Source organism: Neolamprologus brichardi, chromosome 6, assembly GCF_056152115.1.
Source record: "Neolamprologus brichardi isolate AB-2024 chromosome 6, ASM5615211v1, whole genome shotgun sequence".
Taxonomy (NCBI): domain Eukaryota; kingdom Metazoa; phylum Chordata; class Actinopteri; order Cichliformes; family Cichlidae; genus Neolamprologus; species Neolamprologus brichardi.
Window position 1 is genome coordinate 36,592,628 of NC_142109.1, and position 14,071 is coordinate 36,606,698.

The window sequence follows — 14,071 nt, forward strand, 5'->3', positions numbered from 1 at the left end:
GCAGGAAGATTTTCTCTCTGTCTGATAGCTCGTGTTCTGAGACCTGACGATGTCCTGAAATGTACACCGTACTGCGCTTACGTTGAAGACTTTATTTCTGCACCGCTTCACTTCCGCCATTTTTCTTCAAACTTTGACTCGCAATGAATCCTGGGATATGGAGGGTCACGAACGGTTTACCCGAGGCGTCATTCAAATCTGCTGCTGCGCAGTTGTGAGCGCGCGCCAGGGGCTTCTATCTCCGCGTCTGCGCGTGCGTTCTCTGTGACTCACGTTCTTTTGCTTTGATCTGTCAGCCACGTCACAGGCAGGGAAACCCTTAAGTAGGGGCTCTCACACAGAAACGTCACAGCTCATCTGTTTGCAAATGTTCAACAGTCGGCGTTCTCTAAAGCAAGAAAACTCGCACACTATTCACCTAAATCTAGAAAATCACAGTTGCGACACAACAATGGCTCCACCCAGCAAAGACGAAACTTCATTCGTGGTCACACCAGAACAGATTATGCCACCAATCAACCGGTGCTTTGAAAGGCTCTCTGAAGTTCAGTGGAGCGAGATAGAAAATGGCACGTGCGACTCGGGCGTCCAAGCGGTGCTCGCTGATATGATTTCTGAAATCATTCAGATCGCCTCTGTCAGAATCCTTGAAATAAACCTTCCTGTTATTCAGGATCACATGACGAAGGAAGATCCGGAGCCTTTAGGTGCGGGGAAAATAAGCCCGTCCCTCGGAGACTCGATCTCAGCCGCCATCGCCAGCGCTCTTAACGTCCCGGAACAGCGACATGAGAGCGCTGACGAGCTGACACGGATGGTTGAGGAAGAGATCTCCGAAAAGGTCAGCTCAACAATTGCCCTGATCGCAGAAAGCCCTGATTTGCCGCAAGACCCCGCCGTTTATGTTAGCGGCAAATTGAGTAATATTAAAAAGCTGCGCCGCATGGTTTGCCACGCTGCCTCGTGCCTTAAAAGGCACGCACGTAAGCTGCGCTGCCGGTGCGTGTCAAGGGGGTCTGATTCCGGTTCAGAAAGCACGGATTCAAAGGTGTCAGTGCAATCAGCAATCACAGAGATTTCTGTGATTCTGTCATCAAGGAGCTCAGATGGAGAGATGACAGAAGGAGATAAAGGTTCAGATGATGAGGAGAAAGAAATTGAGCTCCCAGACCAATCAGCTCTAACAGAACAAGGCCAAATCAAACCCACTGCAGAGAGCCACAGTATCCGAGCTGCAACCCCAGTAGAACAGGTTGCAGCTGACATTGTAAATGAGATACTTGGAAACCTGGATTCAAGCAGTGAAGAGCTCTGTGACAGCTGTAGCTTACCCAAACCTGCCTTTAATGCAGGATTCATTATCAACAAGGTGAGAGACTTCTTTTCCAAATGTGTGCCGTCCACCTCTCACTCCGGCCTCAAAGCACGCAAACATCGCTTTTGCATGTTTGCGAAAAAACAATTTGAAAAGATGAAAAACGAGCTGAGACAAGAAATAAAGACAAACAGGAAATATTTTGTTTGTCTAAAAAACGTTTGCAAGCAGCCCAAGAGTGACACGGTGCCCTCCGATGAAAGCATAGCTGTCAGCCTCTCAGGGTCAGAGCCTCATAGTCCTCGTCCCCAGAGCGCAAATCAAGCCCCTTCCCAAAATATGCTTCTACGGTACATTCGTTTTTCTCCAGTCGACTTTGGCGCCATTAGATCCCACGTTAATCGGTTGTTTGACAAACTAACTAAGAAAGAAGAGCTCTCCATTGAAAAAACCTTGGGAAACTTTAGAAATAGTGGGGCAACCAGAGACTTTACTGTGGACTTAACGGCAAAAGTGTTTGATCTACTGATGACGGATCGAATGTATGAAATCCCCGAACCTCTAATGGGTAGATCCCTCTCAGACACCGTCATCTCCAGGACTCCACGACAAACACAAGGCTCAAAGCGTCCCTATTCTGCTGAAGTCCTCTATGTCCTCGTAGAAGACGCAGTAGAAAGGTTTCTACAGAAGCTTTTACTCTGGCTGGACAACGAAGACAAAGATCAAGTGATTCAAATGGACAAGGTGTCTGAGGCTGTGAATGACATCCGAAACTTTATTAAAAGAACACAGACCCCAAAGCAGGAAACAGATTCAGCGAGCAGTGGTGAGGAATCTGTACCATCACCTCCAACGTCAAAACCTGGGAGCATTTCTCCAGAAAAATGCTCTCTGGGATCTGATAAGTCACCTCCAAGGCCAAAATCTGGGATTTCTCTGGAGAAATGCTCTCTGGGATCTGATAAGTCACCTCCAAGGCCAAAATCTGGGATTTCTCTGGAGAAATGCTCTTTGGCATCTGATAAGTCACCTCCAAGGCCAAAATCTGGGAGCATTTCTCCAGAAAAATGCTCTCTGGCATCTGATAAGTCACCTCCAACGCCAAAATCTTGCATTGCACCTGCAGAGCATCCAGAAAAAAGCTCTGCAGGTGTTTCAGGCTCTCTCATGGTTTCCTCTAAAATGTCAGAGAATGGTTCTGTGTCAGCGCCATCTTCCGAGGTTGAGAAAACGTCCGATGACCTCGCCTTCTTCCTCTTCGCGAGCGTTCTTGTAAAATCTAAATCTAAGACCAAACATTCTGTGTCTCTGTCAGCAGAACTAGACATGGCCATCAACCATCTGAGAGACCTGATCAAGCCTGAACTCAGCAGCACAGAGTCCACCACGAGTCTCATCAATGACCAGAAACAGTTCATGAAGAAAATAGCCAAATCCCTCATCAGGGAGTTTGGCTCCCCAGAACGTGTCTTACATGCTGCGATGGAAAGTAATTCATCTTTTGATGAGGCTGTGATAAGGCATCTAAAAATCAGCCTGGGAGTCATCCCCAGTCCTCCAAAGAAATCCAAAATTTCCAGGTTCTTTTCAGCGGTGGGAAAAGCTCTGCGAAAGCCCTTTAGGTGGTGCATTAAAGCCAACGATGATTAAAATCACCATCCTGGCTTTCCCCCACTGCCCTGCTTCTTTTAACATCTTGAGGCAGAATTTTAGCACCAAATCAAAATTTAAACCATAACACGTCCCGGGGCTAGCGATGTCTCCGGTCGGACGACCAAAATCTATCTCAGCCCCGCCCGTCGGGCTACATGATAGCTCATCGGGCTATATGATAGCTCATCGGGCTATATGATAGCTCATCGGGCTGAGATAGATTTTGGTCGCCCGACCGGAGACATCGCTAGCCCCGGGACGTCGGGCTAGCGATTTTGCGAGCCCTGATTTTTAAATTGGCCCTCAAATCCAAATTCTAACAACTATAGTTCAATTCAATTCAATTCAATTTTATTTATATAGCGCCAAATCACAACAAATGTCGCCTCAAGGCGCTTCATAGATACAGAGAAAAGCCCAACAATCATATGACCCCCTATGAGCAAGCACTTTGGCGACAGTGGGAAGGAAAAACTCCCTTTTAACAGGAAGAAACCTCCGGCAGAACCAGGCTCAGGGAGGGGCGGCCATCTGCTGCGACCGGTTGGGGTGAGAGAAGGAAGACAGGATAAAGACATGCTGTGGAAGAGAGACAGAGATTAATAACAGATACGATTCAATACAGAGAGGTCTGTTAATACATAGTGAGTGAGAAAGGTGACTGGAAAGGAAAAACTCAATGCATCATGGGAATCCCCCGGCAGCCTACATCTATTGCAGCATAACTAAGGGAGGATTCAGGGTCACCTGGTCCAGCCCTAACTATATGCTTTAGCAAAAAGGAAAGTTTTAAGCCTAATCTTAAAAGTAGAGATAGTGTCTGTCTCCCGAATCCAAACTGGAAGCTGGTTCCACAGAAGAGGGGCCTGAAAACTGAAGGCTCTCCCTCCCATTCTACTTTTAAATACTCTAGGAACAACAAGTAGGCCTGCAGAGCGAGAGCGAAGTGCTCTAATAGGGTGATATGGTACTACAAGGTCATTAAGATAAGATGGGGCCTGATTATTTAAGACCTTGTATGTGAGGAGCAGGATTTTGAATTCAATTCTGGATTTAACAGGAAGCCAATGAAGGGAAGCCAAAACAGGAGAAATATGCTCTCTCTTTCTAGTCCCTGTCAGTACTCTTGCTGCAGCATTTTGGATTAACTGAAGGCTTTTCAGTGAGTTTTTTGGACATCCTGATAATAATGAATTGCAGTAGTCCAGCCTGGAAGTAATAAATGCATGAACTAGTTTTTCAGCGTCACTCTGAGACAGGATATTTCTAATTTTAGAGATGTTGCGCAAATGGAAGAACGCAGTCTTACATATTTGTTTAATATGTGCGTTGAAGGACATATCCTGGTCAAAAATGACTCCAAGGTTCCTCACAGTGTTACTGGAGGCCAAGGTAATGCCATCCAGAGTAAGAATCTGGTTAGATACCAAATTTCTAAGCTTTTCAGCGCCGAGTACAATGACCTCAGTTTTATCTGAGTTGAGAAGCAGAAAGTTAGTGGCCATCCAAGTCTTTATGTCTTTAAGACATTCCTGCAGTTTAACTAATTGGTGTGTGTTATCTGGCTTCATGGACAGATAGAGCTGGGTGTCATCTGCATAGCAGTGAAAATGTATGCTATGTCTTCTAATGATGCTGCCTAGGGGAAGCATGTATAATGTAAACAGAATTGGTCCTAGCACTGAACCCTGTGGAACTCCATAATTAACCTCAGTGTGTGAAGAGGACTCTCCATTTACATGCACAAATTGGAGTCTATTAGATAGATATGATACAAACCACTGCAGTGCAATACCTGTAATACCTACAGCATGTTCTAATCGCTCTAATAGAATATTATGGTCAACAGTATCGAATGCTGCACTAAGGTCAAGAAGGACAAGCACAGAGATGAGTCCACTGTCAGAGGCCATAAGAAGATCATTTGTAACCTTCACTAAAGCTGTTTCTGTGCTGTGATGAGCTCTGAAACCTGACTGAAACTCTTCAAATAAACCATTCCTCTGCAGATGATCTGTTAGCTGTTTGACAACTACTCTTTCAAGGATTTTTGATATGAAAGGAAGGTTGGAGATTGGCCTATAATTAGCTAAGACTGCTGGGTCTAGAGATGGCTTTTTGAGTAAAGGTTTAACTGCAGCCACCTTGAAGGCCTGTGGTACATAGCCGATTATTAGAGATAGGTTGATCATATATAAGATCGAAGAATTAATCAATGGCAGAACTTCTTTGAGCAGTTTTGTAGGAATGGGGTCTAAAAGACACGTTGATGGTTTGGAGGAAGTAATTATTGACGTTAACTCAGAAAGATCAATTGGAAAAAAAGAGTCTAACTTAACATCAATGGAACTACAAGTAGCTGTAGATAATATTACATCTGTGGGATGATTATTGGTAATTTTTTCTCTAATGATAAAAATTTTATTTGTGAAGAAGTTCATGAAGTCATCACTAGTTAACGTTAAAGGGATGGTTGGCTCAAAAGAGCTCTGGCTTTTTGTCAGCCTGGCTACAGTGCTGAAGAGAAACCTGGGGTTGTTCTTATTTTCTTCAATCAGTGACGAATAGTAAGCTGTTCTGGCTTTGCGGAGGGCTTTCTTATAAAGCAACAAACTATTTCTCCAGGCTAAATGATGATCCTCTAAATTTGTGACACGCCATTTCCTCTCCAGATTACGAGTCGTCTGCTTGAGGGTACGTGTTTGAGAATTATACCACGGGGTCATGTACTTCTGATTAGAGACCTTAGTTTTCACTGGAGCTACAGTATCCAGAGTCGTACGTAGTGAGGAGGTGAAATTATTAACAAGATAATCGACCTCTGTTGGGGTAGCGTTCAGATAGCTGCTCTGCTCTGTGTTGGTACAGGGCATTGACGATGATAACAGTGGCTGGATTATATTCTTAAACTTAGTTACAGCGCTTTCAGAAAGACATCTACTTTGATAAAGTCCACTCTCCACTGCTGCGTAATCAATTATTGTAAATGTAAATGTTATCAAGAAATGATCAGACAGGAGAGGGTTTTCAGGAAACACTGTTAAATGTTCAGTTTCTATGCCATATGTTAAAACAAGATCTAGAGTGTGATTAAAGTGGTGGGTGGGTTCTTTTACATTTTGAGAGAAACCAATTGAGTCTAACAACAGATTAAATGCCATGTTGAGGCTGTCATTTTTAGCATCTACATGGATGTTAAAATCACCCACAATAATTATTTTATCTGAGCTCAGAACTAAATCAGATATAAAGTCTGAGAAATCAGACAGAAACTCTGTGTAAGGCCCAGGTGGACGATAGATGATAACAAGTAAGACTGGTTTCTGAGTTTCACAGCTGGGGTGGATAATGTTAAGCATCAGGCTTTCAAATGAATTAAAAGTCTGTCTTGGTCTTTCATTAATTAATAGACTGGTGTGAAAAATTGCTGCCACACCGCCCCCTCGACCTGTGCTTCGAGATTTCTGGTAGTTAGAATGACTCGGGGGTGTTGATTCATTTAAACTAACATAATCATCCTGCTGCAACCAGGTTTCTGTAAGGCAGAGTAAATCAATTTGTTGATCATTTATTAAGTCATGTACTAACAGAGACTTGGAAGAGAGAGACCTAATATTTAATAATCCACATTTCACTGTTTTACTCTTTGGTTCAGATGTGGATACTGTATTGTTCTTTCTTTGTAAATGTTTAAGTTGTTTGTTGCTGGTTTTTAGTTTGTTTTTTGTCTTTTTGGAAGCAGACACAGTCTCTATGGAGATGGGTTTTTGGGGGGGTAGCAGGAGGAGAGAAGCTGCAGAGAGGCGTGTAAGACTGCAACTCTGCTTCCTGGTCCCCTAGTTCACGCCATCTCGTCTCCTTTTTGATTTCCATCCCCCCAACCGGTCGCAGCGGATGGCCGTCCCTTCTGAGCCCGGTTCCGTTGGAAGTTTCTTCCTGTTAAAGGGAGTTTTTCTTCCCCACAGTCGCCTCGTGCTTGCTCAGAGGGGAATCATTTGATTGTTGGGGTTCTCTGTAGTACTGTAGGGTTTTGACCTTACAGTACAAACAGGGAGGAGACTTTGTGATTTGGCGCTTTTAAAATATCTAATTCGGCATGAAATAAAAAAAGAAATCTAAATGAAAATACATTCCAACTTTGTTTGTGTTTTTCTTCTGTTGTCAAATATGTAGAAAGTGTTGCACGTGTGATTTCAGTCATTTTGCATCAACATGTAGCCAACATGTGTCTGTTTGTGATCATGTTGCATCTGTTTTTGTCTGATTTGTGTCGTAGTTTAGTCAGTTTACATCTATTTGTGGACCAATTTAGTTGTCTTGCATGTATTTGTGGCAGAATGTGTGGATCCTGTTGGACAGTTTTGTCTTAATGCTTCACTTTGGTTGTTGGTGTTTGTGCTCATTTTGCTTCTAGATGTAGACCTGCCATCTGAAAATCAGCACCTCGCCCACTTGGACCATTTGCTTTTGGTCCAGGGGTTAGCACCTTTGTTCTTTCACTGACCTTGTGGAGTAACATGAAAACAAGCACAAAGCAGTAAAAGCATCGTCAGTTTCATTGACCTGTAGACCCTTCTGCCCCCGCTCTTTTATTGCCAACATGAATTTATGGAAACTAAAAATAAATAAAAGTAGATGAATGATATAAATGTTTTGCCATTTTTAGTGATACTCATGAATTTTGAAAATGCTTCGTGGAGAAAAGGAGAGAGAGAAACATTAAACATAAATAAGTCAAATCAATTAATTATATACAAAGAGCAGTTTACGGCAGGATTGTTTGACCACTAGGGGGCGATAACAGACTACAGAAAGAGGTTGAACCTAATGCAGGTTCTTTCATTGACTGCACTGTTTGAATTCATTTTTAAAGGAAATAATCAGAGTTAGTGCCTCTGAACTTACACTTCTGTGTATAAAACCTGGCCATGATAATAATCAGCTCAATTATATATACTTTATCAGACTTCTTTTTTAGATGTGTACAGTTTTCTGTAAGGCCAAACAGAACATCCTTCCAAAATAAGAGAAAATCTTCAGCAGTTTGTTTTGAAATCAGATCACAAATCTGACAGCGCGATTCAATTCAATTTTATTTATACAGCGCCAAATCACAACAACAGTCGCCTCAAGGTGCTTTATATTGTACAGTAGATCGCACAATAATACATACAGAGTAAAACCCAACAATCATAAGACCACCTATGAGCAGCACTTTGGCGACAGTGGGAAGGAAAAATGCATCATGGGAATCCCCCGGCAGCCTACATCTATTGCAGCATAACTAAGGGAGGATTCAGGGTCACCTGGTCCAGCCCTAACTATATGCTTTAGCAAACAGGAAAGTTTGTTCTTATTTTCTTCAATCAGTGATGAATTGTAAGATGTTCTGGCTTTGTTGAGGGCTTTCTTATAAAGCAACAAACTATTTCTCCAGGCTAAATGATGATCCTCTAAATTTCTGACACGCCATTTCCTCTCCAGCTTACAAGTCATCTGCTTTAGGCTACGTGTTTGAGAATTATACCATGGAGTCAGGTACTTCTGATTAGAGACCTTAGTTTTCACAGGAGCTACAGTATCCAGAGTCGTACGTAGTGAGGAGGTAAAATTAGTCTTGGTTGTTGTGTCCTTGGGCAAGACACTTCACCTACCGCCTACTGGTGTTGGCCAGAGGGGCCGATGGCGTGATATGGCAGCCTCGCCTCCGTCAGTCTGCCCCAGGGCAGCTGTGGCTACAACTGTAGCTGCCTCCACCAGTGTGTGAATGTGAGAGTGGATGAATAGTGGCATTGTAAAGCGCTTTGAGGGCCCCGAAAAGCGCCATATAAATGCAATCTATCATTATTATTTCTCCACACAAAGTTACAGAGCATCTTGTCGATGTTGTTTGAAGGATTTTTCTCTACACGGAGCGACGCTTTGGCGAACAGAACTCTTCCTCAGAGATCTCTCAGGAGACACTGTTTAGTCTGCGTTGGGTTTTCTGAATGATAGCTTCCAGATTTAAGGATGTTGTAGCCATACGTTCACACCTGTTAATATTCAGATCTAAGATCCAGGGAACAAATTTACTGAATCCAGAGCGGCAGAAATTTGGTTTTCGTTCTTAGGAAAAAAAGAGTGATGATTAGATTTCTGTCCAGCAGAGAAATACCTCGAGGTTTACTCGACCTGCTAAAAGTTGGGCGACCAGTAAAAAGAGGTACAGATATACAGAGCACCAGGAGTGACAAAATGAATTAATGAATCGTGTCAATAATTAATTAAAATTTGAAATAAATATATAATTAAACGAATGGTCATTTAATTACTTCTCAAAATATGTTTCATTAATTAATTAAACATTTAATCAATTATTTAATGGTGTATTACATTACTTCATTTAGTCACTCCTGGCCCTCCGTATATCTGTGTCAAACAGCTAACGCACTTTTATCCATGTTTGTGTGACCTGCCTTAAAGTTCTGCTCATCTCCGGCTCTCTGCTTCATTCTTGGACTTTACTGGAGTTACTGGTTTCAAAGCATCTCCATTTGTGTCGGCCATTCTCCGACACGATCGACAGAATCTAAATGTTCAACACTCGTGCTCTACGAGTCCTCGCACCTGGAGGCTGTGGGCAGTGAACTCACCTGTGTTAGTGTGTGCGCTCTGGTGCTGTGGTCAGAGCTGCTTAACTCACTGCTCTCTGCGCTTCCAGCCTCGGGAGTCAAACCTGTGGAGAGAAATCTGTGGACTTCCCAGCCCACGCCTCATTCCCAAGACCCAATGTGAATATTTAGTCTCAAACATGACTAAAATAACCTACAGACAGTCTGTAATCTGATTACATTTCATGCTGAAATTTTGAGCTCTAGTTTTTAAATTATGTCAAACAATATTTGATTCAAAGTTTGAGTTTATTTTCCACTAAAAACGACCAAAACCAGTCTCACTGCGAGCGTGTGATCCCCGTCCTGACACGCGCTCATATTGCTTCGTCTTCTGGATTAAAATCGCTGCCCTGCTCTTTGTTTTTCCGTTGCCGTGGCGAATCGTGGTATCGGAGCTCGATTGGTGATGGCTTTCTTTCTCCACTCGTGCTGATCTCAGGGTGAAAATAATCAGAGCTCACTTTGTGGAAGTGGAAACTGAATCATCTGGAGCTGAAGCTGCTTCCTGGAACAGGAACCATCACATGAATCCTGCACTGATTTTTAAAATGTAAGATTTCAGAGATCAGCACTTCAGTGTTTACAGATTCAGCTGGATGCATGATGCATAATGTGATTTTGGTCCAGTCTGTGTCAAACATAAAGCAAAAACACCTTAAAATCGTTTAAAATAATCATTTTTCCTCCAGTGTGGAAACAGCACAGGCTGGAGTCCAGGAAGTCCACAGCTTTGTGTGACATTTGATACCATGTGTGAGTTTAGAAGACGTAATCCAGCATGACGTGCGCGTGCCGATCGCTGGGAGCGCGGCGCCAAAACGTCGGAGTCCACTGTGGCTTCAGCTCCACGTCTTCGCTCCACCAGCTGCCGAGTAACCAGAACAGACACTTGGCTGCTAAGTAGAGCGCTCCAGCGCCGAGAAGAAGCTTCAGGAAGCCAAAGTCCTCGCCTCCATCCCGCTTCTTTGGTTTTCCACTGAAAGCTGAAGACAGAAATTCAGAAAGTCTTTAAAATGTTAATCTTACAAAGGAGAGACGGTTTATCAAGAATTCGATCACACAGTCAGAAACGATCCCCGTCACCTGCCAGGCACCGAACTGCTCACGTTTGAGTCTCTTTATTCTTTTTTCTTTCATGATGTTTGCTGATGTCTCAAAAACACGAATCACCAAAACAGAAGGAGGTGAACTGTCCCTTTAATTATCTAAAGCGTGAATGGGATCTGGCTCGCGATGCTAGCAGCTCTGAACACGTCTAAATATGAGAGCTTCATTTCACGTCCAGAACTTTTACAGGAGCCAATTCTTCAGCCGACCCTACAGGTGATACAAAAAGCTAAAGTAAAAGCACAGATATGACACCAGCTCGTTGTCTGTAGCGAAACATGACACACATGGTTTGATTTTAAATAAATAGTAGAGGTTAAAGGTCACATTACATCATAAAGTCCTGGTGTTTTATCAGGTGTGTACACGTTGTAGTTGCTGCTACAGCTCATGATCATCTGAAGCAGTTAAGTGGAAAACGACTGGACGTCTTTTTTTAGATGTTTCACCTCATCACTGAGACTTCTGCACATCTGGATAAGACGTCCAGTTGCTTCCAACTCGAGTGCTTCTTGTGAAAGAAAACAAAACGACAAATCATAAAAACAATGAAAATCTGGGGAAATAAAACCTCAAACGAAGCGCACATCTCAGCTTGAACTCGGGCGACCTGACCAAAGACGCCAGTCGGACATATTCCACATTTTCTGCCATTAAAAACGTTTACATCTGAAGCTAAACTGAACCCTGACTGCAGGTTTACCTTCACGAGGCAGCTTCCAGTAACTGTACGCCGGCAGTTTCCTGTAGTTAGCTGCAGGCCTGCTCTGTGCTGATGTGTTGTAGCTGTAGTGCCGCACCACGCTGCAGGTTTGCTGAGCTGATGGATCCGAGTAGGGGATCTCTCCTAAGCCCTGGAGCACATTTACGTAGTAGCCCATCTGGATGAGGAAGCCGGTGAGGTCCAGCTGGGGGTTCTGCAGGGCCTGGATCAGTTCACAGCTGATTTCAAAAGTCCTGTCGAATCTGAACCTCCCAAAGGCGGCGGGGTCGTGCTCAGTGATGTACACCGTCTCCACCACCCGGGTCCTCACCCGGTAACCAATGATGATGCGATCGATGTTGGAGTTGTTGCTTCTGACACCCGACCGATAGTTTTCCCTCACGTACGCCGGCAGGTTTGCAGAAGCAGGATACGTTTCTGTGCTCAGGTTGCCAACCTCAAAGTACGTGACCTGGAAAGAGAGTAAAGATGGAGGGCAGAGGCTGTTACAGTCGGAGTCCTACTCCCACCTGCACGCTCCCGCCTTTCCTCTTCTTCTCATTTCACTTATAATGAAATGTTTGCCCATTCAGAGTCCAGCTGAGAGCATGAAACCTCAAAGTGAAGCGAGTGTTTTCACTGAACCACAACCAGCTGAGCGGTTCCCCTAACAGGAAGCAGCCTGATCTCTACCTGTGAAACTACCAAACAAACACGGCACACCTGACTCCTGCTCCTCCTGGGCCTGCTCAGAACAGGAAGGAGCTCCTCCATGTTTCCAAACAGGTGGAAGCCGAAGTTCCCGATCTCCGGCTGACAGTCCGACACCAGCTGTGGAAACACATCAGGTGTTAGTCTGATTCACACACACACAGACACACACAGACCTGATCTTACCTTCATGGTGACCACCAGCTGGACCACGTCGCAGGTCACACACTGGTTGGAAAACCAAAAGAGCAGCTGGAGGCCGTGTCGTGGAAAAGGACGGCCGAACCCTGAATACATCAGGTTCTCCGGAGTGCAGAGCTGCCACTGGACCATGGTGGAGCTCAGCACGCAACACACTCACACACATGCAAGTATTCAGGAGCTCTGCTTTCACTGCGAGGAGGCACTGCGCTGTTTCTGGTAAAAATGCAAAAACTGCACTTTGATGTATTGTTTCAATCCCATGTGTGCATCAGTGCACAGCTGTTATTATGTAGAGACGCACTCGGACAGTTATAACTAAAAAAATAACAAAATAATCAGAGTTAAAGATAAAAAATGTATTTCAGTAAAATATTACAGCTCTACTGTGGGATAAAACACACACACAACAGCATCTCATTTTTGCACATTTACAATTTTACTTTTTCACTCAGAAACACACACACGTGTAAAACTGCAGATACAGTACTGTGCAAAAGTCATGAGCCACTCATTTCTTTATATTCTGCTGAGAAAATATAAATATTTTATTATATTATTATATTTTAATAATATCAGACTATTAATAATAATGTAATATAATATTATTATATATTAGTGAATTATTTAAAATAGGCAATTTACTGCAAAGTGCACATAAATGGATGAAAATTATTATACATAAAGCTAAAACAGAGTTTGTACAACTCTAATGAGGCTGGAGGTGTTATTGCATGAAGGATCAAACTCTGATTGTACGATTCTATTCTCATAATTCCAACAATTCAAAAAAATTTAAATGCACATTTCTATGAGCTCAACAAACATAACAAACACACAAACTGTTTGTCTCACAGTGTGTTGCAGCTAAAGGTCCAGCTGCTTATTTCACAGGGAGAGAAAAGAAAGAGCTAACATCACTCAGAGATGGAGAAAGATAAGAAAGAAGGACAGGAGAGCTTATAAGGAAGGATGCTCATTTAAAGCTCACATGGAAGTCCTCGTGTTGTTAAATCTGTACGTGTCACATTATGTTTGTTCATATAAACTGAGGCAGACTAAATGTTTCACTTTTACTCGAGTAAAGAATTTGAATCAGTATTTGAACTTTTGGTACAAATGACACTAAACAACTAAACAAATGGGAATGAATGATCTGTCAGGCTGCTGGTAACAAAGTGCCTAAAGAAGCAACTTAAAATGCATTTTCTGCTGAGCTGGCTGTGATGAGGCAGAGTTGGGCGGCTTAACAAGCCAAGAATAAAAAAATCATTCCTCTGAAAATGCTCAGGCACAAGCACAAGTGCAAAGTCTGTCTCGCAGGGAATAATCTAAAGGAAAAAGGGGTGGCTCGGGACTTTCGCACAGCACTGTATAGTTGTAATATTATTAATGTAATCATTCACATTATTCGCGTATTATGGCTTGTTTTCGATCACTGAGTTCATTGAAACATTTATTCCAACAACACAACACTGAGCTGAGCCATTATAATGCAGTTCCTTATTTCTAAAAAAAAGCTTTATGATAGTCATAGAATCGTGGTCTAGTCCAATGAAGCTCTTAAATAATGATTTTAAGCGAACGGCGAGCTGCAGTGCAGAGAAAATCGCTGCTGTAAAGTCTGATGTGCTGTTTTCTTCTTTATTTACCGTTTTTGTTGTTTTCTCGCTCTGTTTCCTCATTTTCAGGAGGCGCGCTACAGCCCGGAGCGCGAACGTC

General features: G+C 43.1%; 2 protein-coding genes across 3 annotated transcripts; one reads left to right on the forward strand and one right to left on the reverse strand.

Annotated features, from left to right (window-relative positions):
* Nucleotides 1–367: 367 nt before the first annotated feature.
* LOC148102649 (uncharacterized) lies at nt 368–3,076 on the forward strand. The gene is made up of 2 exons (XM_087842267.1): nt 368–2,144; nt 2,634–3,076. The coding sequence occupies exons 1-2, from the start codon at nt 368–370 to the stop codon at nt 2,966–2,968; spliced, it is 2,112 nt and encodes a 703-aa protein (XP_087698393.1). The 3' UTR covers nt 2,969–3,076.
* A 6,854-nt stretch (nt 3,077–9,930) lies between these two features.
* Nucleotides 9,931–14,071, reverse strand: LOC102790354 (uncharacterized). Of its 2 annotated transcripts, XM_035915839.2 has the most exons (5): nt 14,002–14,071; nt 12,335–12,565; nt 12,161–12,268; nt 11,438–11,909; nt 9,931–10,610 (listed from the first exon to the last, which is right to left on the reverse strand). In XM_035915839.2, exons 2-5 carry the CDS (start codon nt 12,479–12,481, stop codon nt 10,387–10,389), a joined length of 951 nt encoding a protein of 316 aa, XP_035771732.2. In that variant the 5' UTR covers nt 12,482–12,565; nt 14,002–14,071; the 3' UTR covers nt 9,931–10,386. The 2 variants fall into 2 exon arrangements, with proteins under 2 accessions (XP_035771732.2, XP_006808827.3); XM_006808764.3 differs by lacking the exon at nt 14,002–14,071 and having other exon boundaries at nt 12,335–12,638.

What these genes read in the sequence shown, in the direction of transcription:
- LOC148102649 (XM_087842267.1), top strand. Translation starts at nt 368, where the DNA reads ATGTTCAACAGTCGGCGTTCTCTAAAGCAAGAAAACTCGCACACTATT. An exon ending in AACAGATTCAGCGAGCAGTG is followed by an intron (nt 2,145 to 2,633) that starts GTGAGGAATCTG and finishes TGTCTCTGTCAG; the next exon opens with CAGAACTAGACATGGCCATC.
- LOC102790354 (XM_035915839.2), bottom strand. Translation starts at nt 12,481, where the DNA reads ATGGTCCAGTGGCAGCTCTGCACTCCGGAGAACCTGATGTATTCAGGG. An exon ending in CCAGGAGGAGCAGGAGTCAG is followed by an intron (nt 11,910 to 12,160) that starts GTGTGCCGTGTT and finishes CTCTCTTTCCAG; the next exon opens with GTCACGTACTTTGAGGTTGG. An exon ending in CTGGAAGCTGCCTCGTGAAG is followed by an intron (nt 10,611 to 11,437) that starts GTAAACCTGCAG and finishes TTCTGTCTTCAG; the next exon opens with CTTTCAGTGGAAAACCAAAG.